We start from the raw sequence: 27,844 nt of genomic DNA on the forward strand, positions 1-27,844 counted from the left end.
GCCTGCTCTACAAGTTTATTTAAATTTAAAATGCAGGTTTTTCATGGACTTGAAAAAGGTAGGCAAGTCTCTTACTTTGAACCTTCTCAGGTGGAATGTTGTTAGTACATTTTGAATGCAGGTAAGGCAGTAATGCAGTTCATAAGCACCTCTGTACATTTGAAAGATGTGATTGTCGTCACTTCTTTTAAAAAAGAAAAGTTAAGCATCATAGTGACCCTAACAATAGCCATTTGTACACTTGTATAAGCCTGATTGTTGACATGTTGTGTGTAGGTGTGGGAGGCAGCAGACGTGCTGATCAAAGCAGCTGAGCCGCTGACTACCAGTGACACAAAGACGGTGTCTGAGTGGACCAGGCAGATGGCCACACTGCCCCAGGCCTCCAAGCTGGCAACACGAATTCTGCTGCTCACGCTGCTCTTTGAGGTACCAGAATTTTAGGTTCTTGTCATAGAATGTTTATCCATACAGTGCATTTGAAAAGTGTTAGGCCCGCTTAAGGTTTCTACATTTTGGATTATTACAGACTCCTTAATCAATTCTTTGCTACAAATGTTTTATTTGAAAATGGCAGAAATTCCAATTACAGAAGCATTTTTACACTTTAACACCATATGGTCTTTAAGTATTTCTTAAACTGGATTGAAGAAGACGTGCGCCTAAGTGAATTCATTGGACAGAATTGGAAAAGGCACACCTTGTTATGGAAAACCTCAGTTTAATGGTTTATGTAAGTGAAAAGCAATCCATTACGTTGAGAGACCTGCAAGATTAGATTATCTCTAGGCACAGATCTGGGCAAGGATAGAAATACATTTTTGCAGTATTTAATTATCCTAAGGCACAGTAGGCTCATTCATTTTTAAATGAAGGAAGCAACCACCACTACCAAAAACAACCCAAGCCCCAGTGGCCACTGAATATTAATCCAAAGTTCCTTTATGAATGAATATGGATGAAAAATGTATTGGATGACAACCATTGGTTAGAGCATTCCACCATTAAAGCCTTTATGGTATAGTAGTCACACGGGCATGACTCCTCAATGAAAGGCAAATGCCAGCAAATTCGTCTTTCACACAACATAAAGATTGAACTCTTGCCACATTTCAGATTTTGTGTTTATGAATCACACTTCATTAAAGTGAAACAAAACATAGATAATGTAATCTTAGGTAATACCATTCCACAAAAAAAACCCATAATACTATCCTTACAGTGACACAGATTGAGTGCATCATTATGCTTTGGGAATGATGTTTTTAGGGAGGATTTTTAGAGACAAAACGGTTGTGCTTGTGCAATGCTTCCAGGAATAAGAGACACTTGGAAAAGGAACGTGGGCCGAGGTTATAGGACCGTTCCAAGAATATTATTTTGTTTTTGTTCTTTTGGGGGGCTGTCCATGTTACAAAAGTGTTTTTACCAAGTACTAAGTTGCGGCGGCATTTATGTACACGTTTTTCTTTCTTTCTTTTGTTTAAATAGATTAGGAGGAAGTTCTGAGACTAGGCAAGATTGTTTTTATAGTGTGCTTCACTATGTCTGAGAGTTCAGACTCATTTTTCCTCATCCTCTCACTCTCTGTACTTCATGCACAGTGATTGTTGAAAAGCACAAAGAGTTTGATGAATTCATGAATTTTTTTTCTCTACATCAAATCGAGGCATATTTTGGAAGACATGACACATTGTCCTCTCGTGTACCTTTTATAGCGCCACATACAAACAGCAATTTGTCATAGAGGAAGCATTACAGTTTCACGCTTTGGTGCGGCTACAAATCATGCAACATGCACACTGTGCCCCAGTTCATCTGAAGTGAACCAGGGAAGGGTATGCACAGTGTCCTTAAGTCCTTTGTACACCTTAAGATGAGTCTGAACAGTAATGTTGAAATCTTATAAGGGTTTGAGTAGACAAATGAAGTGTCGCTGATTACCTATGCATCTCATGGAATTACTTGTTTTCGTTTTCTGTAGGAACTAAAGCTGCTGGGTGCCAGAGTGATTGAGAACAGTGGAATTCTTGATTTGCTCATAAAGCTGCTCGAGGTTGTGCAGCCTTGTCTGCAAGCAGCTAAAGAACACAAAGACATCCAGACACCGAAGTGAGTTTTGCACACCCCTACAAAGATCTTATCACTTGCAAATATGACACCAGCTTTTCATCATCATAGCGCTGATATGTTTTTGTGATGACTTTTTTCTGCAGATGGATCACACCAGTGCTGTTGATCATTGATTTCTATGAAAAGATGGCAGTCTCTTCAAAGCGCCGGGAACAAATGAACAAGGTAAAAAAACAAAACAACAACAACAACACAAAGCCAAAACAAAATGTAAAAAACACAGCTACAAATTATAGTAGTGAAGTAAAAAATGAAAAGATCAGCCTTGGCACAGCAATAAAAATGAGTATATATGAGGGTAAGGGTGGGGGGAAGAGCAGCATTTTGCTTGTATACATATTGATTACTCTTGGATTTCTTTATTAGAGTCTTGTGTAGAATTAGCTATAACTATACACAAAGGTATTTTTACAGGTAATGAGTGTATAGGAATTGGACAACATGTATGTAATCCTGTACAAACCTTTATCCACAAATACTGATTTAAGTTGTTGAGTTTGTTTGTTTTTAAATTTATATCAAGATTTCTTGCATAAACTTTGTTGGAGGGTATTTGTGTTATTCTGCTACATCTCTCTTGTACAGTTATGAACAATTTGTCTTGGTTGCCTTCTAGTATTTGCAGCCAAATGGGAATAACTGGCGATGGTTTGATGACCGCTCAGGCCGTTGGTGCAGCTACAGTGCTTCCAACAACAGTACCATTGATTCAGCATGGAGGGCTGGAGAGAGCAGTGTCCGCTTCACAGCTGGACGGCGGAGATACACTGTGCAGTTTAACACCATGGTGCAGGTATACATATTCCTTTTATATTTTTCCAGAGAATATCCCTTTTTAAGGTTAATTGTGTTAATAGACTTGGCTGGTTCCCTTTTCTAACACAACTTTATTGGGCAGGTAAATGAAGAGACCGGTAATAGGAGGCCAGTTATGCTCACTCTTCAGAAAGTGCCTCGCATCCCCAAGCCTTCCAAAACTGGTAGTGTTACGGATTCTGAGCGAGAGGAGAGCGACCGGGGCAAAGTGGAAGAAAGCCAGAGCGATTTAGATTCGGGAACAGCAGTGGAGATGAACGCTCCTAAGGATGATACCAGCCAGCTGAAGGAGGCGACATCTGGCCCCTCATCTTCCCTGGAGTCTGACTACTCTCAGGGATCTGATATTGTTGTGCAAGGCCTAACTGAGGACATGACCACCGTTCTTATTCGGGCCTGTGTCAGTATGATTAGTGTCCCTGTGGACCCAGACACCCTTCATGCTACACTGCGTCTCTGTTTGCGCCTCACACGCAATCACCACTATGCAATGATGTTTGCTGAGCTGAAGAGCACACGGATGATTTTGGGGTTGACACAGAGCTCTGGCTTCAATGGCTTCACACCACTGGTTACTCTGTTGTTCAGACACATCATAGAAGATCCAGCCACACTGCGACACACCATGGAGAAGGTAAATCTAGTTTCATACTGAAACTTTAAATAAAACTCAACATGTTTAAAAGCTTCTGGTATTTAAACTATAGCATCATTTAAACTATATTGTCTAATAACATAAGCCAATTTTTGTTGTAACAGGTGGTGAGATCAGCAGTAACAAGTGGAGCAGGTAGTACCACATCAGGAGTAGTATCAGGCAGCCTTGGTTCCAGAGAAATCAATTATGTGCTTCGTGTCCTGGGGCCGGCTGCCTGCCGTAACCCTGAATGTTTTACTGAAACTGCTAGCAACTGTATCCGCATTGCTCTACCTGCACCTCGTGGAGCTGGCACCAGTAAGTGTGCAAACTTCTCCAATATGTGAAGTTTCTTTTTAAGTAAATTAAAAATAATTGAGCTATAATACACATTGCTTCCTGTAATATATGTTCTTTGCATACATTCTTTTTCCTCCAGCTTCTGACGATGAGTTTGAGAACCTTCGAATTAAGGGACCTAATGCTGTGCAGCTGGTGAAGACCACTCCTCTGAAACTATCACCATTACCACCGATCCCTGACACCATCAAAGAGGTCATCTATGACATGCTTAATGCTTTGGCTGCCTACCATGCTCCTGAAGAACGTAAGACATTTTAACAAGATATTGACTTGAGAAATTTTTGTGTAATTTGCACCAAAAGTCGTTTGAACATTTCGGGTATTAATGCATTTGTGTGTGTCTCAGCTGAGCGTCCAGAAGAACGTGCAGCAGCTGTACCCGGTGGTCAAGACCTTTGCCAGATTTTGCAGGATGTTGGTGATGATGTTTACCAGCAGTATCGGCTCACCCGTCAAGGAAGTGACTTTGACTCCCAGTCTGCATTCCATATCAACGTGAGTCTTCAGTGACATATAATCCTATTGTGCATGTGCACTGGAGTGTGCCATTTGTATCTGTTTCTAAGTTGATAATAAAACCATTTCTTCTTTTCAGAGTCAAGTATTTGCTGCTGATGGAGGCGTTGCAGAGTCTTCCCAGTCTGGTACACCACAAGGAGAAGGTGAGACTAAAAGCTCTTAACACCTGCGAATAGAGAGTTTTCTTATTTTAAGTGCAAAATAAATCGCAGGGCTGAAACATTGCCTCATGTGAATTCGGTGAACTTCACTGTGAACTCACTTCTTGTGAGTTCAGTTTTTTTTTTTTTTTGTTTGTTTTTTGCCTGTCCCATTTGGTTCTTTAGCCGTCAGAATTGTTGTCTGAAGACCAACAAGGATACCCAACGGATTTACTTTGCCAAATGGATCATCACGGCCTTGCCGTATTGGTCCATTTGATCAACCTTTGTTGTTATTGTTTATTTTATTTTATTTTCACTTGTTACAGATGGGACAGACATGACTGAGGGATAGGAAAGGGAGAAAGAAAGATGAAGGGAAAGAAAAACAGAAGGGAAGAGGGACAGTGAGAAAGGGCACTTAAAAAGAGAAACAGGAGAAAAAAATCTCCTGGATCACCTGTTGAGAGAAAAAGAAGAAAAAACAAGCAAAAAAAAAAACAGAGCAACATACTAAACACAACACTATCATCTTAATCTAGCTAAGTGTAAACAGCAGTAAACACTAAATATTGAATGTTGTTGTGCAGCAAGCAGGACCGACAGCGCATAATGTGCTTGGAAATAGCAGCCAATAGAGGTGTAGTTTATGTCTATGAACAGTGAACACCCGTGTGCACACCTGTGTGGATCAGCGCGCTTGTATTCAAAAGGTTTCCCCATGTAATGGTCTGCTAGAGGATGTAGAGAGCCATAGCCCCGTCCCCCAGGGCATGAAGCAGGCATGGAGATCCAGCCTCCAGACATCCAGAGGCCCCAGAGTGCGAGAGCCCAAGGAGGACCACCGGAGGGGCATCCGTGCCACCCTCCTAGGAAGAACTGAGAGCCCCAGATGAGGGGTCACCTAGTAGCCACGGAGCAGAAGCCAGAGGGGGCTGCAGTGGAGATAGGCCTTTGGAGGGCCTGGAAGTTCCCAGAGAGGTGGAGTCTAAGACCCGACCTGACCTATAGACACAGACAAACAGGCACACACAGACACAAACATGCATTCCCACCCTCATGCACACATATACAAATACTCAGCACTGACTCAACGTAGGGATAGACATACATGGACACTGTACACACAATCACACTCCCCAAACAAACTCTATACCCCGGGTCCAGGTACCCTCACCCCTGGAGGGGGAAACGGCACCTAGACCCAGGAGATGTTACCCTTTCCCCCGGGGTGGAGGCAAGCAGACAGCCCCAGGCTCCGCAGCAGCAGAGAGGCCCCGCATCCCAGATCCCAATCGGACGACCAACACCTCCTCCCAGCCCCCCCGCCCTGATGGCCAGCAGAGAACAGGGGTGTGTGAAGACCCCAAACCTCCCTCCTCTCGCTCATGTGTAGTGTTGTCTCGCTCATGTGTAGTGTTGCTGCGTGTTGTTCTAAGGTGCACTTAAAACACGGGAGAGCATGGTGCTGCTGCCAGAGAGCAGCAGGTGTTAGCACGGCCCCTCAGTGTAGACACTGAGAACCCTCAGTGTCTACATGAATTTAAAATTGAGAGGTGGACACCGGCGCCAGAGGTGGGGTTGAATACACAGACCGTCCACTGGACGCCGTTAAGTGAGTTCAGTTTTATACAAGGCATAACTTATTGTGTTATGCTAACTTCCTCAGCCTCCACACCAGAAGAAATGCGGGAAGAGAAGAAGGAGCAGGAGGGAGAGAAGGGTACCACTTCAGATGAGAGTAAAGCAGCTAAGGTCAAGGCAAGCAAACCTCTCATGCCTACTTCTACCATCCTGAGACTACTGGCTGAGCTAGTGCGCTCCTACGTGGGAATCGCCACGCTAATCGCCTCCTACTGTTATACAGCTGGGCAGTCTGAGCTCATTAAGGAGGTGGGTAGCTGAACAAACTCTTCTCAGCCATTCACACATTGTATTCTCAAGCCTCTCAACTCATTTTGACATGCATGTATCCTAACAGGATTGCAGTGTCCTAGCCTTTGTGCTCGACCACTTGCTGCCTCACACCCAGAACTCAGAGGACAAGGACACCCCAGCATTGGCACGTCTTTTTCTAGCCAGCCTAGCAGCTGCTGGAACAGGCACTGATGCCCAGGTGTCCTTAGTGAATGAGGTAAAGGCTGCCCTAAGTCGAGCCCTAGCGATGCCAGAAGGTGCTGAAAAACATGCCAGGTAAATGGAATAGAAATGTCATACAACCCTGACTGTGTGTGGGGTTTTGTTATTGTTGTTGTTTGTTTTTTCTAAATCTATGCCAACCCATTTTCTCTCATCTTGGCAAACCTATTTTACAGGCTTCAGGCAGTGATGTGTATCATTAGCACCATCATGGAGTCATGCCCTTCAACATCCAGTTTCTATAGCACAGCAGCAGCCAAGACGCAACATAACGGCATGAACAACATTATAAGGCTCTTCCTTAAAAAAGGACTGGTCAATGACTTGGCACGTGTGCCACACAGCTTGGATTTGTCCAGGTATAAGATTAGCCTGAAAAATTAGCCAGTAGTTATCTGGTTTACCAGTTACTACTCATATAACTTAGGTTCACTTCTGTCATAATACATTTTTGTGAGTAGTTCTGTTTCAGAATCAAGTTGGTTTTTCAGCAGTTATTAATACTAAAGAAATTAATCTGAAAGGGCTCCTTATTTTCCCTTTGTGTCCTTTGCTTTAGTCCCAACATGGCCAACACAGTGAATGCTGCCTTGAAGCCACTGGAAACTCTCTCACGAATTGTTAACCAGCCTAGCAGTCTCTTTGGGGGCAAGGGAGGCTCCAGCAAGAACAAGACTGAACACGACCCTGTGGGCACTGCCAGGGACAGCAACAGCAACACTCAGGACCAAGGTATCCACATGAGACAGATGAAATGCTTTAATAGCCTACTTTTCAAATGTATGATGCTCATGTGGGCCATCTGTTGTAGGAGAGTCGGGTGAGGCAGAGCCAGTGGATGGCAGCCACAGGGTCCAAGGAACAGACACTGATCTGATGGATGGAGAAACTGAGGGAGATGCAGTGGTCATTGCTGGCCAGCCAGAGGTTCTTAGCACACAGGCTATGCAGGTAAATAATGTATTAACATTGCATTACACACAACGCACACAATAGCTCAAACTACACTCAGATCCCCTGATCTGTAACATTTGTAATTAAAGGTCAGCACATAAGTGTGTGGATACCCATTCATTTTGTGCACCATGTGAAGGCTGACTGTGTATATCATTTCCTTTCCATGCAGGTAGAGAATGAGTTGGTGGATCTGATTGATGAGCTGTTGGAGAGAGATGCTGGCACTGTCAACAGCACAATTATAGGTAGGCAACTGGATTCATTTCAGGGGTGACAGTGAGTGTTGCTGGGCAATGAAAAGTATGGAGCAGTTCTCTGCACTGCTTGTGATAACTTAACCTTTCTGTAATAGGTGTAGGAAACAAGTCAGTGCATTGAAGCATTGGGGCGATTGTGGCTCAAGAGTTGGGAGTTCGCCTTGTAATTGGAAGGTTGCAGGTTCGAGCCCCGGCTCTGACAGTCTCAGTCGTTGTGTCCTTGGGCAAGACACTTCACCCGTTGCCTACTGGTGGTGGTCAGAGGGTGGCGCCAGTGTCCGGCAGCCTCGCCTCTGTCAGTGCGCCCCAGGGTGGCTGTGGCTACAATGTAGCTAGACATCACCAGTGTGTGGATGTGTGTGTGGATGACTGGATATGTAAAGCGCTTTGGGGTCCTTAGGGACTAGTAAAGCGCTATATAAATACAGACCATTTACCATTGAAGCACAAGCAGTGTTATTTATTTATTTATTTATTTATTTATAATTATGTATGATTTCAAACTGAGTTCACTCTTGATTACAAACAGGCAGAACAGCCCAGAGCTGATGTAGCGTTTGTTTGTTCTGTTGATTAGTTGGACGCAGTGGTGAAGATGAATCGCAAGAGGACGTGTTGATGGATGAAGCCCCCTCCAATATTAGCCAAGCATCAACTCTTCAGGCCAACCGGGAAGGTACAACATTTTGACAAAATGAACAGTTATAGATATAACTTCTGTTCCCGTTCAGTCGATTCACTCGGTACAACACATAAGTACGAGATATCACGCCCCTGTGTGACCTGGGGAATGTTGCCATTCCCCTGGTGGAATGAGCTCTCGCAGCCCGGGGGCAAAGCGAGACCCTTGGTACGCCAGTGATATAGCTTCTATAATCCAGTGAGACAGTCGCTGTTTAGACAGAGCTCTACCTCCTGGCTGGATTAGCAAAGCAGACAAACAACTGGTCACATAAACGCACATTCTGAGTGCACTCAATGTCGGTATGTAGCACATGCACTGCGCACAAAATGCATCCTCCTCTGCTCCTTAGATGCAAAAGAAATGGAGCAGAAGCTGAAATTCCATTGAGCTGTAAGCTGCAGGAATGACCTTTGGCATTTAGGCACAATATGATTTTGAAGCCATCAGGAGAGAACTGTGTGCAGGAGGGATGCACAGACGGAGCATGAAGGTCAGAAACCAAAGCGAAAAGCAATGCAGTCTTTTATATGAAAGAAATTTCACATACTCAACGGGTTCAAAGGGGGGGCAGCAAAGGGCTTCTAGCACCAAAGACAAGTCCCATTCAGCGACACTGGACCTAACCATGGGTCTCAGCTGGTGAACCCCAGCTTAAATATAAACCTTATAAACCTTAATTGTAGAAAACGAAAGGGCCTTATCCAGCAGCTCCTTAAGTAATGTCAAAACATCCACAATAGAGCTTGTGGATCTATAACAGTCCTAGTCGTGATCATAGATGCCATCATGCCCAAAAACCATAGTATCATTTGGAAATGTAGTCTGCATATGAGCTGAAACTGAGCGAGGCTGCAATGAAACAAAGCCACTATGTGCTGCGACAAATGTGTGTGACTGGAAAGCTAGCATATTTCCAAACCGAGGAAAGAAATCTGCTAAATGTCGATTAGCGTTGGGTTACTTAACTTAATCCCTGGTTCTTTGATAACAGAGTGAGGTGTTTTTGAAAGTTCATAGAGAAACTCAGTGACAGCTGTGTCGCTCTGGAGCAAGCGACAAGAGCCCAGTCATATAGATGAGCTAGGATGCGGACGCCCCTCTTTCTGAGGGGGGCTAATGATGACTCTGCGCATTTGTTAGGAGGCACATTTGACTTGACCTTGTTAAGGAGAGGCGTCAGTGGGCTGTCTGCAGGAACCAGCGACTCTAGCTCTCCCAGGCACATCGCCTATAACGTCTAGAGCAAGGGTGTCAAACTCAAATACACAGTGGGCCAAAATTCAAAACTGGAACAAGGTCGCGGGCTAACGTTAATATTTATGGAAAAAAAAAAATCTTCCTCCAGATTTAAGAATGAATCTCTTCTTATGGACTCAAACAAGTTTTGCTGAAAAACTGAATATGGAACAAGCAAAGCTTAATACTAAACAGTATATATATTAGCTGTATAATACTAGTAGGCCAGCTCTAATAGTAATTTGGTATGGCTTCGCGGGCCAATTGTAATTAGGCTGCGGGCCAAATCTGGCCCACGGGCCAGAGTTTGACACCTATGGTCTAGAGCATAGTGACGGGGCTCATGACGCGGACAGTGCCAGCCTGAGCATGATAGATCTTGTTCAACTGCGATGCGGAGAATCTGCAGTGCTTGGACAGCAGAGTTGCAGGGTCACCGACACGATGATTGTGGGACAGGGCCAGGTAATCAGCCAGGAAAGACTCCATAGGAGGTGGGTTAACAAAGCCAGCCTCCTCAGCGCCTTCCAGCTCTATGTACTGTCAATAGTAATGCACAGTGACGCGTTTCCATGATGCGGTTAGCTTGGAGACAAATTCTGGGAACATGGCTAGCACCACCAGGGGCAGTTAAGCTAACTTCAAGCAGCAGACAACAGAGCTAACAAGCAGCAGCAAGCTGCAACTATGCAGAATTGTTTTAGCGAGGTGAAGAGCATAACAGCTGAGGGATGACTGATGTAAAGGGGTATATGTGCAGGCAGGGTCATGCACATGTCATCACAGGTCATCTGTGTGCCTTTAAGGAGTGAATAAAGGTTTCTCTAGCTAGGACACGTGGGGTGTGATATCTCATACTTATGTGTTGTACTGAGTGAATTGACTGAAAGGGAACACTATTGTTCTGTTATTTGTTGAGATGTACATGTAAAGTATTGACGGGCTCTTCCATCAGACTCCATGAACATCTTAGAACCAGAGGATGAGGAGCACACACAGGAGGAGGATTCTAGTGGCAGCAATGATGATGAAGACAGCCAAGATGAAGAGGAGGAAGAGGAAGAAGAGGAGGAGGAAGATCAGGTAGGGGTTAATGCAGTGAAGCTCGTTAAAAAACCTTGATTTTTCTTTATGTTTAAGATTTATTTCCTGTACCATTTGTTAAGGATGATGAAGAAGGAGATGAGGATGATGATGATGAAGGTTCGGAGATGGAGTTGGACGAAGACTTCCCTGATATCAATGCTGCACCACACATTCGCTTTGAAAGGTTTGACAGGGATGATGACCTCATCATAGAGTTTGACAACATGTTCTCCAACAATGGTAAGCGGGATAATCTGATAGTTTTTGTAAGGTCACGTAGTTTTCACGCCCTTAATCCCAAAGGAGTCCTTTCTAAGCAAATCTATTTTTATTTTTTTGGTATAAAATTGAGCTTCCTGATTAACAGAAAAGCTTCAGTTTGATACACGTACTGATGTTTCTTGCAAAAACCACCAGTATGCAGAATAATAATTACACCCGTTGTGCTGATACCAAAATGTTTAGCTCTACTAAGTGGTCCTGTTCAGTAGCTTGTTAAAAATAACAAATCATAAGATACAGAAAATGTATTTAAATAAATTTTACTTTTCATGAACGTTTTTAGGTTTATGCTAGAGGTTTCTCCCTAATGTCTGCGTGCTGTGTTCTGTTTTTCTCTATCAGCTGACATCCCTCCTTCCCCAGGCAACATCCCTAGCTCCCACCCACTGATGGTGCGTCATGCTGACCACGGATCCCTCACCCTAGGTGTGGCAGGCACTAGCAGCCGCTTGGCGCAGGGCATGGGCCGCAGCCAGCGAACACTACGTCAGCTCACTGCCAACAGTGGACACACAATCCATGTCCACTACCCTCATAACCGTCAGCCCAACCCTCCACTTATCTTACAAAGGTTGAAACCATGTTTGTTTATGTGGCTCTATTAAGCAGCTCCTGTTTTACACCAGCTTTCTTTGTCTGCCTGAACATTAAAAAGGCATTTCCTTCTTTTCTTTCTTCTTCAGACTTCTAGGTCCCAGTGCAGCAGCAGACATTTTACAGCTTTCCAGTTCTCTGCCTTTACAATCACGTGGTCGCGCCCGCCTTTTGGTTGGAAATGAGGATGTGCATATCATAGCTCGTTCTGATGATGAGTTATTGGACGACTTCTTCCATGAGCAGAGCAGTACTGGAGGTCAAGCGGGTATATATTACCATAGACTTCAGCGCATTGTAGGGGTCGGGTTTATTATTAACCTAAATGCGTAACATTTTTATCCTTTTGTTTCTTTAGGGACCCTCTCTAGCATTCCTACTGCCTTGACTAGATGGACAGATGAGTGCAAAGTGCTGGATGCAGAGAGTATGCACGACTGTGTTGCAGGTAAACTAGAGGTTTCTTTTCAGTGGTAGTAAGGTAGTCATATGATTAATGAAAACATTTTATGACTTCTTTTATTTATTGTGTGTGTCATCTTTTTGGTACCTTCAGAAAATATTTATATTCCTGAGAACTGGACCATGAATAATTTGGATATGGTAGTCAAGTGGTTGGACATTCCCTGTTAATTTCAGACAAATCTATAGTTAGCATATAGGCTTTTTATTGCATTTTATTTAAAGACAGCAGTTCACATAGTTGTGATCTGATTTTTAGTGAGATGGTTAGAATTCATTACATTTTTTTGGTGACCAGTGAAAAACAAAATGTTTTAGTAACTTGACCAAAAATTACTTTGACTTGGTGACATTTCACAAACCTTTTGAGTTTAAATTGAAAACTATTTTGATTTGAATGCCCCCATCTGCTTTTAGTGGTTAAGGTGCCTATCCTGCAGCATCTGGAAAGTCTGCGAGATGAGGAATTGGAAGAGCGCAGAGAGAAGAGAAGGCGGCAGCTAGCTGAGGAGGAAGAGTCCAAACAGAATGAAAGGAGGGCCTCTGGAGCAGAACAGGCCAGAGAACAGAGCCTGCAGGTGAGCAGATGATTGCAGTCTGTGCACAAGGATGTATTTTCAGATACAATAGTGCATGCATTTTTGGTAGATACACTCATGTTTTGTTTTGTTTTTCCTAACATCAGCATTTTGTGTCCACAGGGTTCTGGATTGGGGACGGTTAATGGTGCAGAGAACACAGCAGGTACTGACATTTATAAAGATTTTGCTTTTGTTTCTGTTTTAATGTTAAATTCCTTGACCTATGTGGATTGGACAACCCAGAGGCAAGTGGCCAGCTTGCTGTGCGTGCTGTGGGATGAGGTAGTAGTTTGTATAGTTTTAGGATCACACCAGATCTGGGAGATAACTATACAGTCTACTGTCTTTCTTATGGCAACGCCATACCAGCTCGACATCTTCATTTGTTTCATAATTTTCGTAATTTTTTTTTTGAGAATTATTGCCGCTACATTGTTTTAAGAACCTTATTCTAAATATTTACATTTTTGATATACAACATGTATATCTTTTGTTCAGTGTATTATTTTTATTGTCTGTGCTGTGGTGAGGTAGTAAGTTGTGTTGTTGTTGGGGATCAGGATTGTGCACCCCGTTAAGGAGATAACTATACAACTTACTGCCTTCCTCAGCAGAGGCCTTTGTCATCTGTTAAATAGCTATTCACCAGCTAATCACCACAGTGTTATTTCTGACATATCTGTGCCCTGATTTTCCTTTTTTGAATATTATTAACACCTTTTTGAAAGGGTTTTGAAAAATTTTTGGAAGCAGTTGTGTGAATGGAAAATGTTTACTGTAATTACATATTTTTAACAGGAACACGTGCACAAGTAGCTGGCAGATATAGCAGAAAAGTGATATTAAGATGCAACAGTCATGTTGAGGCATTGTCAGATATGTAAATTGTTTTTAAGACTTGAATCTATTCAAATAAAAATAATTTAAACTGTCCCTTTTCTTCACACAAGTGTTTCTTTGAATATTGCAGAGGGTGAGCAGGCTCAGGGTGGTACTGTGTCATGTCTGGATCCACCCAGGGTTTCAGAGGGCTTCCTCACTGCCCCACCATCTGGAGAAGTCACTCCAACCACACCTGCTCCTCATGAACAGGCCTTAGTCTCACTGGAGACTGCTATTAGTCAGCAGGTCCACCAACCAATAGCTGACCTTTTACTGGCTGAGTCGCATGCTAGCTCACTGGCTGCTTTGGCAGGGGCTGGCCTTCCACCCTTGTCGACAGCCGAGAGGCCAAACAGTGAAGCGGAGGCATCTCAGATGGAAATGTCCCCAGCACCTGCAATCGGTGAGAGAGTCGGAGGTGGTGGTGGAGGAACGTTGGATGAAGGCAGGGAAGGTAGACTAACTTTGAAAACTCTATTTATACAGACTGGCTAACCGTAAGGAAGCATATTTGTAATTTAAATAATGGTATAGAAGCTATCATAACACATAATGAAACCAAGGAATTTAGATGTAGTGCATTAAATGATCAGATAACTTCCTAGCCCGAATGATAAGCTCCCTTTTCTTTTCACAGCCTCTCTAAGTCCAGACATTGTAGAGAACTCTGAGCCTGCAGCAGCTGGTGTGTCACAACTGGAAGGGTCACCAATGGATACCAGCAGCCCTGCCTCTGCCACCCAGGAAGAAGCTGCCCCCAACCCTGCCCAGCCCACCCAGCTTTCTCAGGAGCTGTCTGGAAGTGGGGAAAGTGGCCTGACTGACAGGCAAACTGATGCAGAAACTGGGTGGGTAGAAACTAGAAGTTCATTACTGACCAAGTCTCTGTTTAAAAGCAGTATATTCTGCCATTTGAACCTCTTGGACTGATGTTGAGGAAGTTTGACAGAAAAAAAATCACGGTCTATACGTATCTTTAAAATTGTTCCAACCTTTTGTTAAATTTCCACATAGGATTCAAAAGGCATCTCATGCAGTTAGAACTTTGAGATCAATAGATGGTGCACATAATTTTGATAGCAATGATAGTCTTTGTTTTTTTGTTTTTTTTGTTTGTTTGAATATGTGCAGCTCTACTTCTGTTTCATCTCCTGGGGAAACTATGCCCAGGAGTGACAGTGCTGACAGCCAGTCTCAGGCCATCCAGGAAGAGCCCCTTCCCTCTACAAGCAATGAGGAGGAGGATCCACTTGCAGGTAAAGTACTCTGCTACTTCTGCAATTGTTAATTGTCATGCCTCAGGAATACCTGAAGGAGATTTGATTACATTTGGTTTAAATGTTCACTTGGATGAATTGATGAGAATATGGTAGTCAGAGGTCCATGTTAACATTAACCTCACAATAATGTTTTTGCCATATTACAGTCATTATGATTACCTCAGACATATCAATAATTTGATGACAGTTTTGACATTTTATTTCTATCTTTGCTGGAGTAATTATAATGCTTTGCAAAAAACTGTGTTCTGGTTGTTTTTGTGACCATATTTCACATTTGGTCAGATACTGATTTTTGCTGCTGCTGCTCCTTGTTGATGGTAATCTTTTGTACCCTCTATTTAATTCCTGCCAAGTCTTCATTGAAACTTGAGATACTTGAATGTAAACTGCAATTTGGATGGTTAGTGGATATATGACTGAAGGGTAGAATCTCTGCGTATGCCACCGTCAGACTACGTGACATTTTTATCTGTTGTGATGGTTACTATGTCTGATTGGACAGCCATAAAATGTTGGATTTATTGATTGAGAGACAACATATTACACATTGCTCCCCAATCAATCATGACTTCTATCATTTATTGATGTGTGTGACGTCATTGGAAAGGAGTAACTAACTAGCATGTTTAAGATAAAAAGTAGTAACCAAAATAGTTTGTGAAATGCTGGCTCTTATTTTAATCTGTTTTAGTATTCCATCTAGCTGCTTTGTTGTCATCATTCTGGTTTATCGTGTTTATAGTATTACACAGCTTAGTGGTATGAAAAACATCAGTGTGTTTGTTTTGGTCAGGTGCCAAAAGCGATACAACCTTCATGGAAGAACCATAAAAATTCTAATGTGAAATTTTGGACATATCTTGCAAGAGGAGCCCTTTTGTTGCCAACACAAACAGATGCTTTACGTTGCCTGGATTGGTCGCAGTCTGGCTGATATTCTGTAGTGAACCCTGCAATAATAAACTGTATAATATTAATTGTTTCATTTTGGGGGTTTGTTTTGTTCTACTTTGTGATGGCAGGCATCAGCCTGCCAGAGGGTGTAGATCCCTCCTTCTTGGCAGCTCTTCCTGAGGACATCCGCCGAGAGGTGCTGCAGAATCAGCTTGGCATCAGACCACCCTCCCGTCCTCCAGCTGCTACAAGCTTGCCATCCTCTACTGCACCTGTATTGGGAGGGCCAGGGGTTACAGAGGTCAGCCCTGAATTCCTGGCAGCATTACCACCTGCCATCCAGGAGGAGGTGAGAAGTTATGTTTTTTTTTTTTTTTTAATTGCGTGAGTAAGCAAAATGCTTACTCATAGATATTTCGAACAAAAGAAGTCACTGACAATTGGTTCTATTTACTAAGCATGCCATTGGTTGTCTTAGGTTCTTGCCCAGCAGCGAGCAGAGCAGCAGCGTAGGGAACTAGCCCAGCAGCCTCCCCAAGGAGACACACCTTTAGATCCCGTAACTTTCATCCAGACACTGCCATCAGAGCTCCGTCGCAGTGTTCTTGAAGACATGGAGGACAGCGTGTTGGCTGTCATGCCTCCAGACATTGCTGCTGAAGCTGCTGCATTACGTAGAGAGCAAGAGGCACGTCAGAGACAACTGATGCATGAAAGGCTTTTTGGTCATAGTTCATCTTCAGCCCTCTCAGCCATCTTGCGCTCACCGGCCTTCACTAGCCGGTTAGGAAGCAATCGTGGCGTCCAGTACACCCGACTGGCTGTGCAGAGAGGAGGGACATTTCAGATGGGTGGAGGAACAAACCACAGGTATAATAACAGTGATCTAATTTTTTGAAATGTTTTCCTTTTTAAATAAAATGTCGGTTTGGCATTTAGGAAATCTTACAGAAGTTTTGACAGGTGACATACTGTTACTACTTTTTCTTCAGACCATCCAGTTCAAGTGTCGACTCCCTGTTGCGTCTGCGTGGACGATTGCTTCTGGACCACGAGGCTTTGTCCTGCCTGCTGGTTTTGCTGTTTGTGGATGAACCGAAACTCAACACCAGCCGTTTGCACCGTGTGCTCAGGAACCTCTGCTACCATTCTCAGACACGTGGGTGGGTCATTCGCAGCCTGTTGTCAATACTCCAACGAAGCAGTGAGAGTGAGGTATGCGTGGAGACCTCACGTCTAGAGGACTCTCGCGGCAAGAGGACCAGCCAGGGAAGCTGTGGAGGAAAAGGCACAGCCACCTCGTCCCTCTCCTCATCTTCATCTTCTTCTTCTTCATCCCCAGCTTCCTCCTTAGAGTTATTGAACAGGGTGGAGTCTCGCAGTTCCAGTCAGCTTTCCTGGCTCTCTGTTTCTATGGATGCAGCATTGGGTTGCCGAACAAACATTTTCCAGATTCAGCGAGCATCAGGTAGGAAGCACGCTGACAGGCATTCAGCTGGAGGCTCTTCAAGTTCTGGGACATTGGGAGGTGTGTCAGCGGGTGCAACGAGTGTCACATGTGCTGGAGGTGGAGGCTCCACTGTTCACATCCACCCACAAGCTGCTCCAGTGGTCTGTCGACATGTGCTGGACACACTTATTCAGCTAGCCAAGGTGAGGGTTTAGCTATATTGATCTAAATCTTTGTCCATTCTGTGTTCTAAGACTTGAAATGAAGTTGGTTACGCAAGTTATTCAGTGTCCTTTTGTTTTTTCTTTTCTTCTGTAGGTGTTCCCCAGCCACTTCACGCAGCAGCGTTGTAAGGACTTGTCAGCTTCGTCTTCTGACCTAGACTCTCGTCTTTGTTCAGGCTCCTCAGGAGGAGGGGGTGGAGGTGGAGGCTCTAGGTCAGGGTCACAGTCTCAGACCAACCCTAATGTCTCCAACACCCAGAACTCCCTGGGGTCTACTGCCTCTACCCTCCAGTCTCTAGGAATCTCCACCGATTTTTGGGACCTACTGGTCAAGCTTGACAACATGAATGTCAGCCGTAAGGGCAAAGCCTCAATGAAGACGGTGCCTCTAGGTGGAAGTGCAGAGGCAGAGGGAGCCCAGTTCAGCTTGGAGACCTCTCCTCTAGGCCAGCTGATGAACATGTTGTCCCACCCTGTGATCAGACGGAGCTCCTTGCTCACTGAAAAGCTGCTGCGCCTGCTCTCCCTCATATCCATTGCCCTCCCTGACAACAAGGCCACAGAGGTGCCTGCTGGACACCCAACTCCACAGGCTCCTAACCCCAACACGGCAACCAGCTCAGGAGCCACAGCCTCAGTCACAACACAAGGCACCGCCACAGTGGGCGCTATGCAGTCCACTGTGGCAGGCCCAGGGGCTTCTGTAGGAGCTGTAGCCCAGGGTACATCCTCAGGGACAAGTATAGCAACCTCTCAGACATCCTCTACAACAATCTCTATACCCACGTCCACTGGAACAATCTCTACAGGTAGTGGTACTTTATTCCTGAATAAAATGTGATCAAATCTTACATTTAAATCTTACAATGCAAGAGATTTTATTAGAAAATGATCATTTTTATTAATGAAAATGTTTTTTTGTTTTTTTTTTCAAAACAGGAAAACAGAGGGGTGCTGTTAGCAATACAGAGAGTGAAAAGTTGGCTTCCACTGGACTGACAGAAAAACAGCTTCAACTGTCTGTGGAGGTATGATGAAATGATTTAAAGAAATGTTGAGGGGTTTTCCAAGATATTTCTCTGAATAACTTCTAAGGGTCAATTAAGGCAAGCTTGTTGGTAAACGGAGTTAAGTTGAAGTCAGGATACATTTAGTTTTTTGGCTCAAAACTAAAATTCAGTAATATTTTGCATTAAGTAGCTCTAGATCATCAGGCATTTCAGTTTTTGAGGCAAGGACTTCAGATATTGAAAACACATTTTTCTTTTAATATCCTGTTAGTGGAAGAGTTGCCTGATGTTTGCGATTCTCTCGTGGCAGAGACACAAATGTTAAAACACATTTTAGGATGTTGTTTAAAAAAAAAAAAGCCTGTCTTCTTTTTTCACAGTCTACAGTAAATTCTTCAGTAAAAATGTGTTTTAAGAAGTAACAAAAGTGCAGTGGTTTGTCTGTTAAACACTATTAGGGAAAAATAAAATGCTGGACTCCCAGATAAATTAACCAGACTACTTTGAGAATGTTGACTGTGTTTTCTTCATCCAGAATTAAGAGTAGATTATTATGGCTGGATAATATTACTTTATGTGAGGAGGGGGGAAAAATCAGAGCAGAAAAGGGTTTTTTTGTTTGTTTTTTTTTAAGTCAGATTACATAAAAAATTAAAAAAACAACAACTCTCAACTCCTTTCTTGTGACCTTTGTGCCAAAGGTTTCTTGGCATAATCGGTGTTTGGGTAAATGGGTGAATGAGGCAAGTTGTGTAAAGCGCTTTGAGTGCTCAGAGTAGAAAGTGCTATATAAGAACCAGTCCATTTACCAAATATATTTGTAAGCAGCCATCAAGGAAGTTTTAGTGCTGTCCTTGGGTGTTAGTGCTGGCCAAGATGTTCAAGTAGGCCAGGGAACTATACACAGCAATCGCACTTGTCAAATACATGCTTGGCTGCAGTACGGACAGATCACCTCATCTGGTTACGCCCTTATTGGTAGCTTTTTGTGTTTAGGAGCATAAACAGCAGCTTGTTCATGACAGTGTGTTCTTGGAACCTGGATTCATGCAGAAGTAATGCAGCATAACATGTGTCGATAGTTTTAGGAAATTGTCTTACTGCTTGTTCATAATGATCTCATTTGTTAAGATGTCTTTAAGTCTTTATATATTTTTCTGTTCTTTGTTTTCAACATTTATTTTTGCAATGATGTGTTTTCACAAACGATTCTTTTCCTCTGCGAAAGGTGTTGACATCTCACTCGTGTTCAGAGGAAGGTCTGGAAGATGCAGCTAACATTCTGCTGCAGCTTTCTAGAGGAGATGCTTCCACCAGAGACACTGTACTCAGACTGCTGCTTAGCGGCGCAAGACATCTCGGATACACTCTTTGCAAACAGATCGGTAGGTTTTGGGGAAGAGCGTAGGTGCCAGTTCATATTCCTGTTTTCAGTTCAGTGCAGTTTTTTTTTCTTTACAAACTTTTGGAACATTATTTTTTTTTTCTTTTTTCTTTTTTTTTAAAGGGACATTACTGGCCGAGCTTAGAGAGTACAATTTGGAGCAGCAGAGACGGGCACAAGCTGATTCACATTCCCCTGACGCACCTCCCGAGGATTCCTCCATATCAGCTAGACTGAAGGGCAAGATGACAAGCAGGTTAGCTCATGACAATTCTCATCGGTCAGTGGCATTATTTTGTCAGCATAGATGACTGGCAGATTAGAAAAAAAATATACTCATTAAATTTGCATCGTAATGATGACTATAAACTCCTATGCCTTGTATGTGTCTGTTGATTGGGACACAGGTTTGACGGGTCAGAGAGTGTGGTGATTGTTGCGGCACAGAAGCGCACTCTTGGGGGACGTGAACTGCAGCTTCCTTGTATGAGCTCACTAACATCCAAGACATCAACACAGAAGTTTTTCTTGCGAGTGCTGCAGGTTATCATCCAGCTCCGTGAGGACACAAGGCGCGCCAACAAGAAGGCCAAACAGACAGGGCGCTTGGGTAAAAAACATGCTACATATACAGTGCTTTCTTGGTTTTTGTGTACAATATAGTCATCATGTCTCAATGATTAAAACCCCTTTCTTCCATTTGTGACTGGCAAGGCTCCACCAGTTTGGGCTCAGCAAGCAGCATCCAGGCTGCGGTGCGTCAGCTGGAGGCCGAGGCTGATGCCATCATCCAGATGGTGAGAGAGGGGCAACGGGCACGTCGGCTGCAACAGGCCCCCCCACCCACCGCCCCTTCTGCCTCTGCCGCCGTCGCTGCCGGATCCTCAATGGCTGCCCCACATCCTCCTGCTGGGGCTGCTGCCCCTGTTGGCACGGCTGCTGCTGCCACGGTTAGCATGGGCTCCACTGACAGCAGGCATTCTTACTCACACAGTCAATCATCATTTTAAGGAAAAGTCATCATTGACTATGCGGTGTGACCTTCACAGTGAATTTATTCATACTTGGTGTGGTGGTCATCAAGATACATACTATTAGTCATTTGCCTTGAATTTGCCTGTTTTGGATTTGGACATTTTAATCTATTAGCCAACCCATTAATTATATTGCACATGCCTTTAAAAAGTAGGAAACTCCAATTCTAACCTTTGTATTGGATTTAATTATTTGTAAACACATTTTACATTCACCCTATAGTTTGCTACTTCAAGTAATTTATGCATTGTGACATCTGCTTTGCTGCTATGATGAACATTGACAGCTCCAACAGAGAGACAGATGGGCCAGTGATTCATTGCACTCTTTATCATTCTTTGCATTGATGTAGTCTAGTTTTGATGGTGCCTAGATGTGAATGTGCTGCCTGCTCCAAATGGTTTGATTTGTTTCACTGAAGTCGTCTGTTTGCTGGCTGATGTTGCTTCATGCTTTTGGCCCACCCTCCCCTTCCTCCCGCCCTCCTTTCCTTCCTTACTTGCTGTGTCAGTGGATCATGGGAATGTCATTTTGCATGACAGTCTCAGTCAAGATTGAACACTATTAGGGATGCTCTGATGTTCTTGGCCAATACTGTATCAAAAAAAGACTGGATGAGTGTATTCTGTATATACTATTTAATTTTCAGCCTATTAAAAATGTAACCATAAATGTACCTAAATTTGTTACACAAAACAGATAAATATTAGTCACTGCTCTATTGGCCAATAGCTCAGTTTCAGTAAACAAGATGATTATTGGCAAATAAATCTGTGCATCCCTAATTATTTCCAAACAAGCCATCATGTCAATCATTATTTTGTTTTGTTTTTTCCCCCCTGTTGTTCACATTCTGTTTCTGCCTCTGGTTCTGCCTGGTTTATTTTCTGTAGTCTGAAGGCCAGTCGGTTTCAGAATCCCAGTCAGCACAGAGAGATGATTCTCCAATGGATGTGGACCAGCCGTCTCCTCTAGAGCAAGACCCTGCACCTCTGGGTATGACTCACAAGCATCCTGTTAATTATACCTTAAAACACTCTCTGCTTTACTGTGATTTTTAACAAGCAGCTGTAATACAGATAAATACGTTTTTAATCACAGACTAGAGAGCAGTCTTGTTAACAGTCAAAATGAAATGTACATGACAGCTGACAGCAACGTTGATGCAATGATTCGGTCTATACTGTAACTTTATTAGATGAAGAAGGAAATGGTCAATCAGAGAGTGAAGAGAGACTTCCAGATCTCCCTCTGCTCAGTGAGCAGCTGTTGTTGGATGAATTATGGGATATGCTCGGGGAGTGTCTGAAAGAACTAGAGGAATCACATGACCAGCATGCCGTCCTGGGTAGGTGGAAATTCAGAAATGTACTTACTGTGATTTTTATATTCTACTAATTGCTATCAGGGATTAAGTAATATGTTCTCCTAATGCTGTTTTCCCAGTTCTCCAGCCTGCTGTGGAGGCATTCTTTCTAGTCCATGCCACAGAGCGAGAGAGCAAACCTCCTGTGAGGGATACGCGGGAGAGCCAGCTTTCTCACATCAAAGATGAACCTCCACCACTGTCTCCAGCACCTCTTACACCTGCCACACCTTCATCTCTAGACCCATTCTTTTCCAGGGAACCATCCTCCATGCACATCTCTTCAAATCTGCCACCAGACACTCAGAAGTTTCTCCGCTTTGCTGGTAAGCCTAAAATATTCAAATAAGGAGAATGATAAAGCTTTGTTTTAGTTTTCTTTTTTTTCTTTCTGGCTCTTGACGAAGGCGGTCACACTTTTCTCCTCTCCTCCTCTCCCTTAGCTTCCCTGCTTAGCCTCTTGTGTCCTTGTCTAGTCTCGTGGTTTTTTTGTATTACTTTCACTGGAATGCTCTCACAGTCTGTTCTTTAAAACCTACAAGAGGAATTATGGATTTGATCAACTGGTCCCTGAATGCAATTGACACCCTTTTCTCAACGAGAAGCCTGGGCTCGGGTGAGCCTGAGTGTCCTGGAGGGACTTTCCGTGCCGGATACACGATGGACGGGTGGCATAACTGGAGGGTCGTGTGCCTGGCGGGACTGTCGATCGAAGACGCTGAAGATATCTACCTATTCGGAACCATGATAACAGGGTTCTTGCTGATTGGAGCTGGCTTGGCCCTGACTTATCGAAGAATTAAGAAAGCGGAACCAGCTGTTCAAACCCCCACAAGGCTGCCCGCTGGGATTGAAACGATGGGACGAGGCGTGAGTTCTCAAAATGGGCTCATTGAGTGCAGCACAGATAAGATCTTGGAGAAGCTTGTGGCTGCCGTGAACACTCAGAGCTCTTATTCTGAGCGCAAATTGGATCACATCTTGGAGAAGCTCACTGCGGTCGAGTTCTCAGAATCGGCTCTTTGAGCACGAGAACGACAACATCACAGAGCGTAATTTTGATAAAATCACGGAGAAGCTCGCAGCTCTCCAACGGAAGATTGAGAGACCAGTGTCGGACTGTTAGAACTGCTTTGAAATTCATACGAGTTGTTCGCACTAAAGTAAAAACCACCATCACTTCATGCAGATACCACTTAGGCGCCAGCTGTGATCTCAAGGCTAGAGCTGAACAAAAACACCCTGATAACAGTCTGTGCTTAGACTGTTCTTCCTATCCTACGCAAGGCCACCTGGGTTGGCTGGAAGACACTCATCCCCCCTCCCCCTCCAAACGCCTTCGACGCTTATTCCCTTCCGATGCAGATGGTGGATCAAGGAGACCAGCGCATAGGCTGCAGGCCCGGATGCACTGTCTACACTGGCTGTCTCTCACCCTTTACCCATCCTTGTTGCTTGTCATGTGTTTCTTTGGTGTATTAAGAGTTTTTCATGTGCAGAGGTGGGGTTTTTTTTTTTCTGTTCTCAAACTGATCTCTTGGAATTCAGTCTGGGGGGGTATTTTTTTTTCTCCTTATCTTTCCTCATGTTGTGCATTTTCCATTGTTATACCTCTCTGACCTGTCTTCCCCATGTGATGTTTTTGTGTAATGTATGTATGGTCAGAGGGTAAGATGGCGCCGCCATTGCGCTGGCAATGGTCGGCAGCCTTAACATGAAATTTGCCACTCGTGGGACTAATAAAGGTATCTTATCTTATGGTATATGTTCTAATGGGAGTCCTTACTCTTTATTTCTAGAAACTCACCGCACAGTACTTAATCAGATCCTGCGGCAGTCAACCACTCACTTGGCCGATGGACCTTTTGCAGTACTGGTTGACTACATACGCATCCTAGACTTTGATGTTAAGAGGAAGTAAGGAGAATTATCTTCAGCTTAAATTTTGTACTTTGAAGTGTTCCTTTTTTTCCATCGTTGACATGCTGGAATTTTTATTTATCTCTGTAGGTACTTCCGCCAGGAATTGGAGCGGCTGGATGAAGGCCTGAGGAAGGAGGACATGGCAGTACATGTGAGGAGAGATCATGTGTTTGAGGACTCGTACAGGGAGCTGCATCGTAAGAGCCCAGAGGACATGAAGAACAGGCTGTAAGGCTTCATTGCTCTTTCTGTCTATCTGCATGTCTCCTCAATTCAAACCCACTCAACTTGATCCACTCACCTTCCCTTACAGGTACATTGTTTTTGAAGGGGAGGAGGGTCAGGATGCTGGTGGCCTGCTGAGGGAATGGTACATGATCATCTCCCGGGAGATGTTCAACCCAATGTATGCCCTGTTCCGCACTTCACCAGGGGATCGTGTCACCTATACCATCAACCCATCATCGCACTGCAACCCCAACCATCTCAGCTACTTTAAGTTTGTGGGTCGTGTTGTGGCTAAGGCAGTCTATGATAATCGGTTACTGGAGTGCTACTTCACCCGCAGCTTCTACAAGCACATCTTGGGCAAGAGCGTCAGGTATTTGAGCTACTAGCATTTAAACCCAAGTGACCTAATTGTCGACACGTTGCACCAGTTAGTGTAATGATCTCAACAAACCCATGCCTAGTTAAATACAACACTAAATGTTGTGGCAACCGGAGAACCAGTCAGCAATAATATGATTACATTTCTGTGATATTCCTAGGTATACAGACATGGAAAGCGAGGATTACCCATTCTTTCAGGGCTTGGTTTACCTGTTGGAAAATGATGTTTCCACCCTGGGCTATGAGCTGACATTCAGCACAGAGGTTGGTGTCTATTCTTTATGTATTTTTTTCTGTTTGATGGAATTTAATATGTTCCTTAAAGGTTCGAAGTTCTCATAGAAGTGCTGTTAAGGTTTAATTACCTGAACCCTTAAAAATGCTGCTGCTATCTAGGGCAATGTTTTTGACTTTGACTGTATGTGTAGGTCCAGGAGTTTGGGGTATGTGAAGTCAGAGACCTTAAACCAAATGGAGCCAATATTTTGGTCACAGAGGAAAACAAAAAGGAGTATGTGCACCTGGTGTGCCAGATGAAGATGACAGGTGAGTTTTTTCTTAATACTAATGCTGCATCAGTGAAATTAAATGCTAAAATAATTGGTGTAGGCAAAAACAATAAGTCATCAGCAGATGCCATTTTATTGCCATGTTAAACCAGCATATAATGCAATCTAAATGATGCCACTAGGTGGCAGCACTGCAGCAGCATTAAAGATGCAAAGTTGAGCTACAACCATACATTATTGAGAGATGCTTTGAATTTTCAGGTGCTTAACTGAAAAATAAACAAATTCTCACTCACTAGGTGCAATCCGCAAGCAACTCGCAGCCTTTCTTGAGGGTTTCTACGAGATCATCCCCAAGAGACTGATCTCCATCTTCACTGAGCAGGAGCTGGAACTGCTCATTTCTGGCCTGCCAGCTATTGACATCGATGACCTCAAGGCTAACACTGAATATCACAAGTACCAGTCCAGCTCAATCCAGGTAGGGATGAGGAAATGTTTGCAGTGTTTTTAACTGTTTGGTAAGATATGTGCACGATTCCTCCTGGAGGACTTAACAAATACACTAGCATGCAGCTGAACAGCGAATACTATTTATTTTTTTTTGTTAATATGATGCAGCTTGAACTTAAGTTTCCAGCTGCAGAAGTGATGCAGACACATTTGATTCGATAAAGCGTTTCATTTGAACTTTCACACATAGCGCTGAATATGATTTGGGAATATTGAAAAGCCTTATAAATTATCTTAAAATGTTTCTTGACCACAAGACACTTGCATATTGCTTAAGAATCACATTTTCTTACTATAACTGAAACAGAAATGTATGTTTGTAACTCGGATAAATTTTTTTTCTTTCTCTCCTTTAGATTCAATGGTTCTGGAGGGCCTTGCGGTCATTTGATCAAGCAGACCGGGCCAAGTTCCTGCAGTTTGTCACTGGCACATCCAAGGTTCCCCTCCAGGGTTTTGCAGCTTTGGAAGGCATGAACGGCATCCAGAAGTTCCAGATCCACCGTGATGATCGATCCACTGACCGCCTGCCATCTGCTCACACTTGGTGAGCATGTTGAAAGTTGATATGGCACAAATATTTGTAGATGGTTCAAAAGAGCAAAACTTTAAAACTGTAATGTTTTGTTTTTCATCCTCAGCTTTAACCAGCTGGACCTTCCAGCCTACGAGAGCTACGAGAAGCTGAGACATATGCTGCTGTTGGCCATTCAGGAATGCTCCGAGGGATTCGGACTGGCTTAAACTCTGAGACTCTTAACACACAGACATGCATACACTTAATTTTAGGTTTGCCTACTCCTTACACATTCACATTGATAACCTTTGAACGCACACACATGCACACACCAACATAGACATTACTGGATTACTTGTTGAATGGCCTAGACTTGCTGGTTTCTATTCCACATAAAACAGATAAAACCAGCAAGTGAAATAGACTGATTGACATTGCGTACAACACAGAGAGCCTCATTCTGACACTGTTGTGTCTCCCTTCCCAATTTAATGGCAAATGCAAGAGGGGATTCAAAGGATAAAACATGGACTAATATAAGAGATGTTTTCTTCATTTAGTTTGATTTCTCTGTACAAAAGGTTTGGGAGTTTATTATGTTCAATCTTTTTTGTTCTCTGGCTGTGTAAAAAACAAAAAACAAAAAAAAGATTGTTTGAACAGGATGGTTATAAAACCTTTGGGGAAAAAATGTTGGTGGTTTCCTGTTGCAAATTTGTGACCTCACAAGCTTTGATGACGGGGAACATTTTTATGAGGGGTATATGAACAACTTGAAAAGTTTTGGAGCTATTCACAAAAATGCACTTTTCAAAGTTTTGTGGCATTTTTAAGGATGGTACAAAAATGAAGAGAAAACCTGAAGGAGATTTAAAAAAGAAAAGAAAAAAAAACATTAACCACATAAACTCTAGAGTATTTTTGGCTATTAAATCGCTGACCCAGCCTTGAATCAGAGTGGAATAACTACATGAATAAATGCATAAAAATGCGTTCATTGTCTCTTTTAACAGTGTTTTAACCACTATTTGCAGCAAATTAATTCCATCAAAGATGTCTATTCATAATTCTACTTAGCAGTTGAACAAACACAAAAAAAATTGTTGCCAGTCCGACACTCTAGTTTGTGTAGCACGAGTACCAAATTGAACCCTTGCAATGCTACGAATCAGACTGACTGTTGGGAAAAAAAAAATCACTTAAACATGTAATAACTGATGCCATCGTGAGCAGAGTGCCTGCTGGGTAAAGGGATCAGTTGGAACCAGAAGAGGAGCCCAGCTTGACCCAGTTTGGCCTCCATTCTCAAACCTGTGTGTGGTTTTCATTACTGATGAAAGAGAGAGACAACAAAA

The 27,844-nt window shown here is 43.3% G+C and overlaps 1 protein-coding gene across 14 annotated transcripts in view; it reads left to right on the forward strand.

Annotated features, from left to right (window-relative positions):
• The window catches only part of huwe1 (HECT, UBA and WWE domain containing E3 ubiquitin protein ligase 1), a 50,869-nt gene extending 23,388 nt beyond the window's left edge, over positions 1-27,481 (forward strand). For 6 of the 14 annotated variants that reach the window (XM_080294299.1, XM_080294304.1, XM_080294307.1 and 3 more), the window contains 46 exons: positions 277-429; positions 1,985-2,112; positions 2,217-2,298; positions 2,750-2,926; positions 3,032-3,583; positions 3,709-3,904; positions 4,026-4,193; positions 4,296-4,444; positions 4,545-4,611; positions 6,278-6,501; positions 6,590-6,801; positions 6,924-7,106; positions 7,307-7,479; positions 7,559-7,698; positions 7,874-7,949; positions 8,539-8,637; positions 10,838-10,965; positions 11,049-11,208; positions 11,593-11,821; positions 11,934-12,112; positions 12,203-12,292; positions 12,724-12,884; positions 13,008-13,050; positions 13,858-14,223; positions 14,407-14,617; positions 14,901-15,025; positions 16,075-16,295; positions 16,425-16,816; positions 16,939-17,599; positions 17,715-18,432; positions 18,560-18,648; positions 19,859-20,015; positions 20,138-20,269; positions 20,409-20,624; positions 20,729-20,964; positions 21,943-22,045; positions 22,248-22,397; positions 22,496-22,741; positions 24,215-24,332; positions 24,426-24,566; positions 24,652-24,939; positions 25,109-25,214; positions 25,379-25,496; positions 25,759-25,940; positions 26,329-26,519; positions 26,614-27,481. In XM_080294299.1, coding sequence (XP_080150425.1) covers positions 277-429; positions 1,985-2,112; positions 2,217-2,298; positions 2,750-2,926; positions 3,032-3,583; positions 3,709-3,904; positions 4,026-4,193; positions 4,296-4,444; positions 4,545-4,611; positions 6,278-6,501; positions 6,590-6,801; positions 6,924-7,106; positions 7,307-7,479; positions 7,559-7,698; positions 7,874-7,949; positions 8,539-8,637; positions 10,838-10,965; positions 11,049-11,208; positions 11,593-11,821; positions 11,934-12,112; positions 12,203-12,292; positions 12,724-12,884; positions 13,008-13,050; positions 13,858-14,223; positions 14,407-14,617; positions 14,901-15,025; positions 16,075-16,295; positions 16,425-16,816; positions 16,939-17,599; positions 17,715-18,432; positions 18,560-18,648; positions 19,859-20,015; positions 20,138-20,269; positions 20,409-20,624; positions 20,729-20,964; positions 21,943-22,045; positions 22,248-22,397; positions 22,496-22,741; positions 24,215-24,332; positions 24,426-24,566; positions 24,652-24,939; positions 25,109-25,214; positions 25,379-25,496; positions 25,759-25,940; positions 26,329-26,519; positions 26,614-26,716 — 9,039 coding nt within the window. In that variant the 3' untranslated portion in view covers positions 26,717-27,481. Of the gene's footprint in view, positions 1-276; positions 430-1,984; positions 2,113-2,216; positions 2,299-2,749; positions 2,927-3,031; positions 3,584-3,708; positions 3,905-4,025; positions 4,194-4,295; positions 4,445-4,544; positions 4,612-6,277; positions 6,502-6,589; positions 6,802-6,923; positions 7,107-7,306; positions 7,480-7,558; positions 7,699-7,873; positions 7,950-8,538; positions 8,638-10,837; positions 10,966-11,048; positions 11,209-11,592; positions 11,822-11,933; positions 12,113-12,202; positions 12,293-12,723; positions 12,885-13,007; positions 13,051-13,857; positions 14,224-14,406; positions 14,618-14,900; positions 15,026-16,074; positions 16,296-16,424; positions 16,817-16,938; positions 17,600-17,714; positions 18,433-18,559; positions 18,649-19,858; positions 20,016-20,137; positions 20,271-20,408; positions 20,625-20,728; positions 20,965-21,335; positions 21,551-21,942; positions 22,046-22,247; positions 22,398-22,495; positions 22,742-24,214; positions 24,333-24,425; positions 24,567-24,651; positions 24,940-25,108; positions 25,215-25,378; positions 25,497-25,758; positions 25,941-26,328; positions 26,520-26,613 lie in introns of those variants that run through there. The other 8 variants (XM_026154027.2, XM_080294308.1, XM_080294306.1 and 5 more) reach the window with 7 other exon arrangements.
• Positions 27,482-27,844: the final 363 nt, after the last annotated feature.

The sequence above is a fragment of the Astatotilapia calliptera genome, chromosome 20 (assembly GCF_964374335.1).
Source record: "Astatotilapia calliptera chromosome 20, fAstCal68.1, whole genome shotgun sequence".
NCBI classification, from domain to species: domain Eukaryota; kingdom Metazoa; phylum Chordata; class Actinopteri; order Cichliformes; family Cichlidae; genus Astatotilapia; species Astatotilapia calliptera.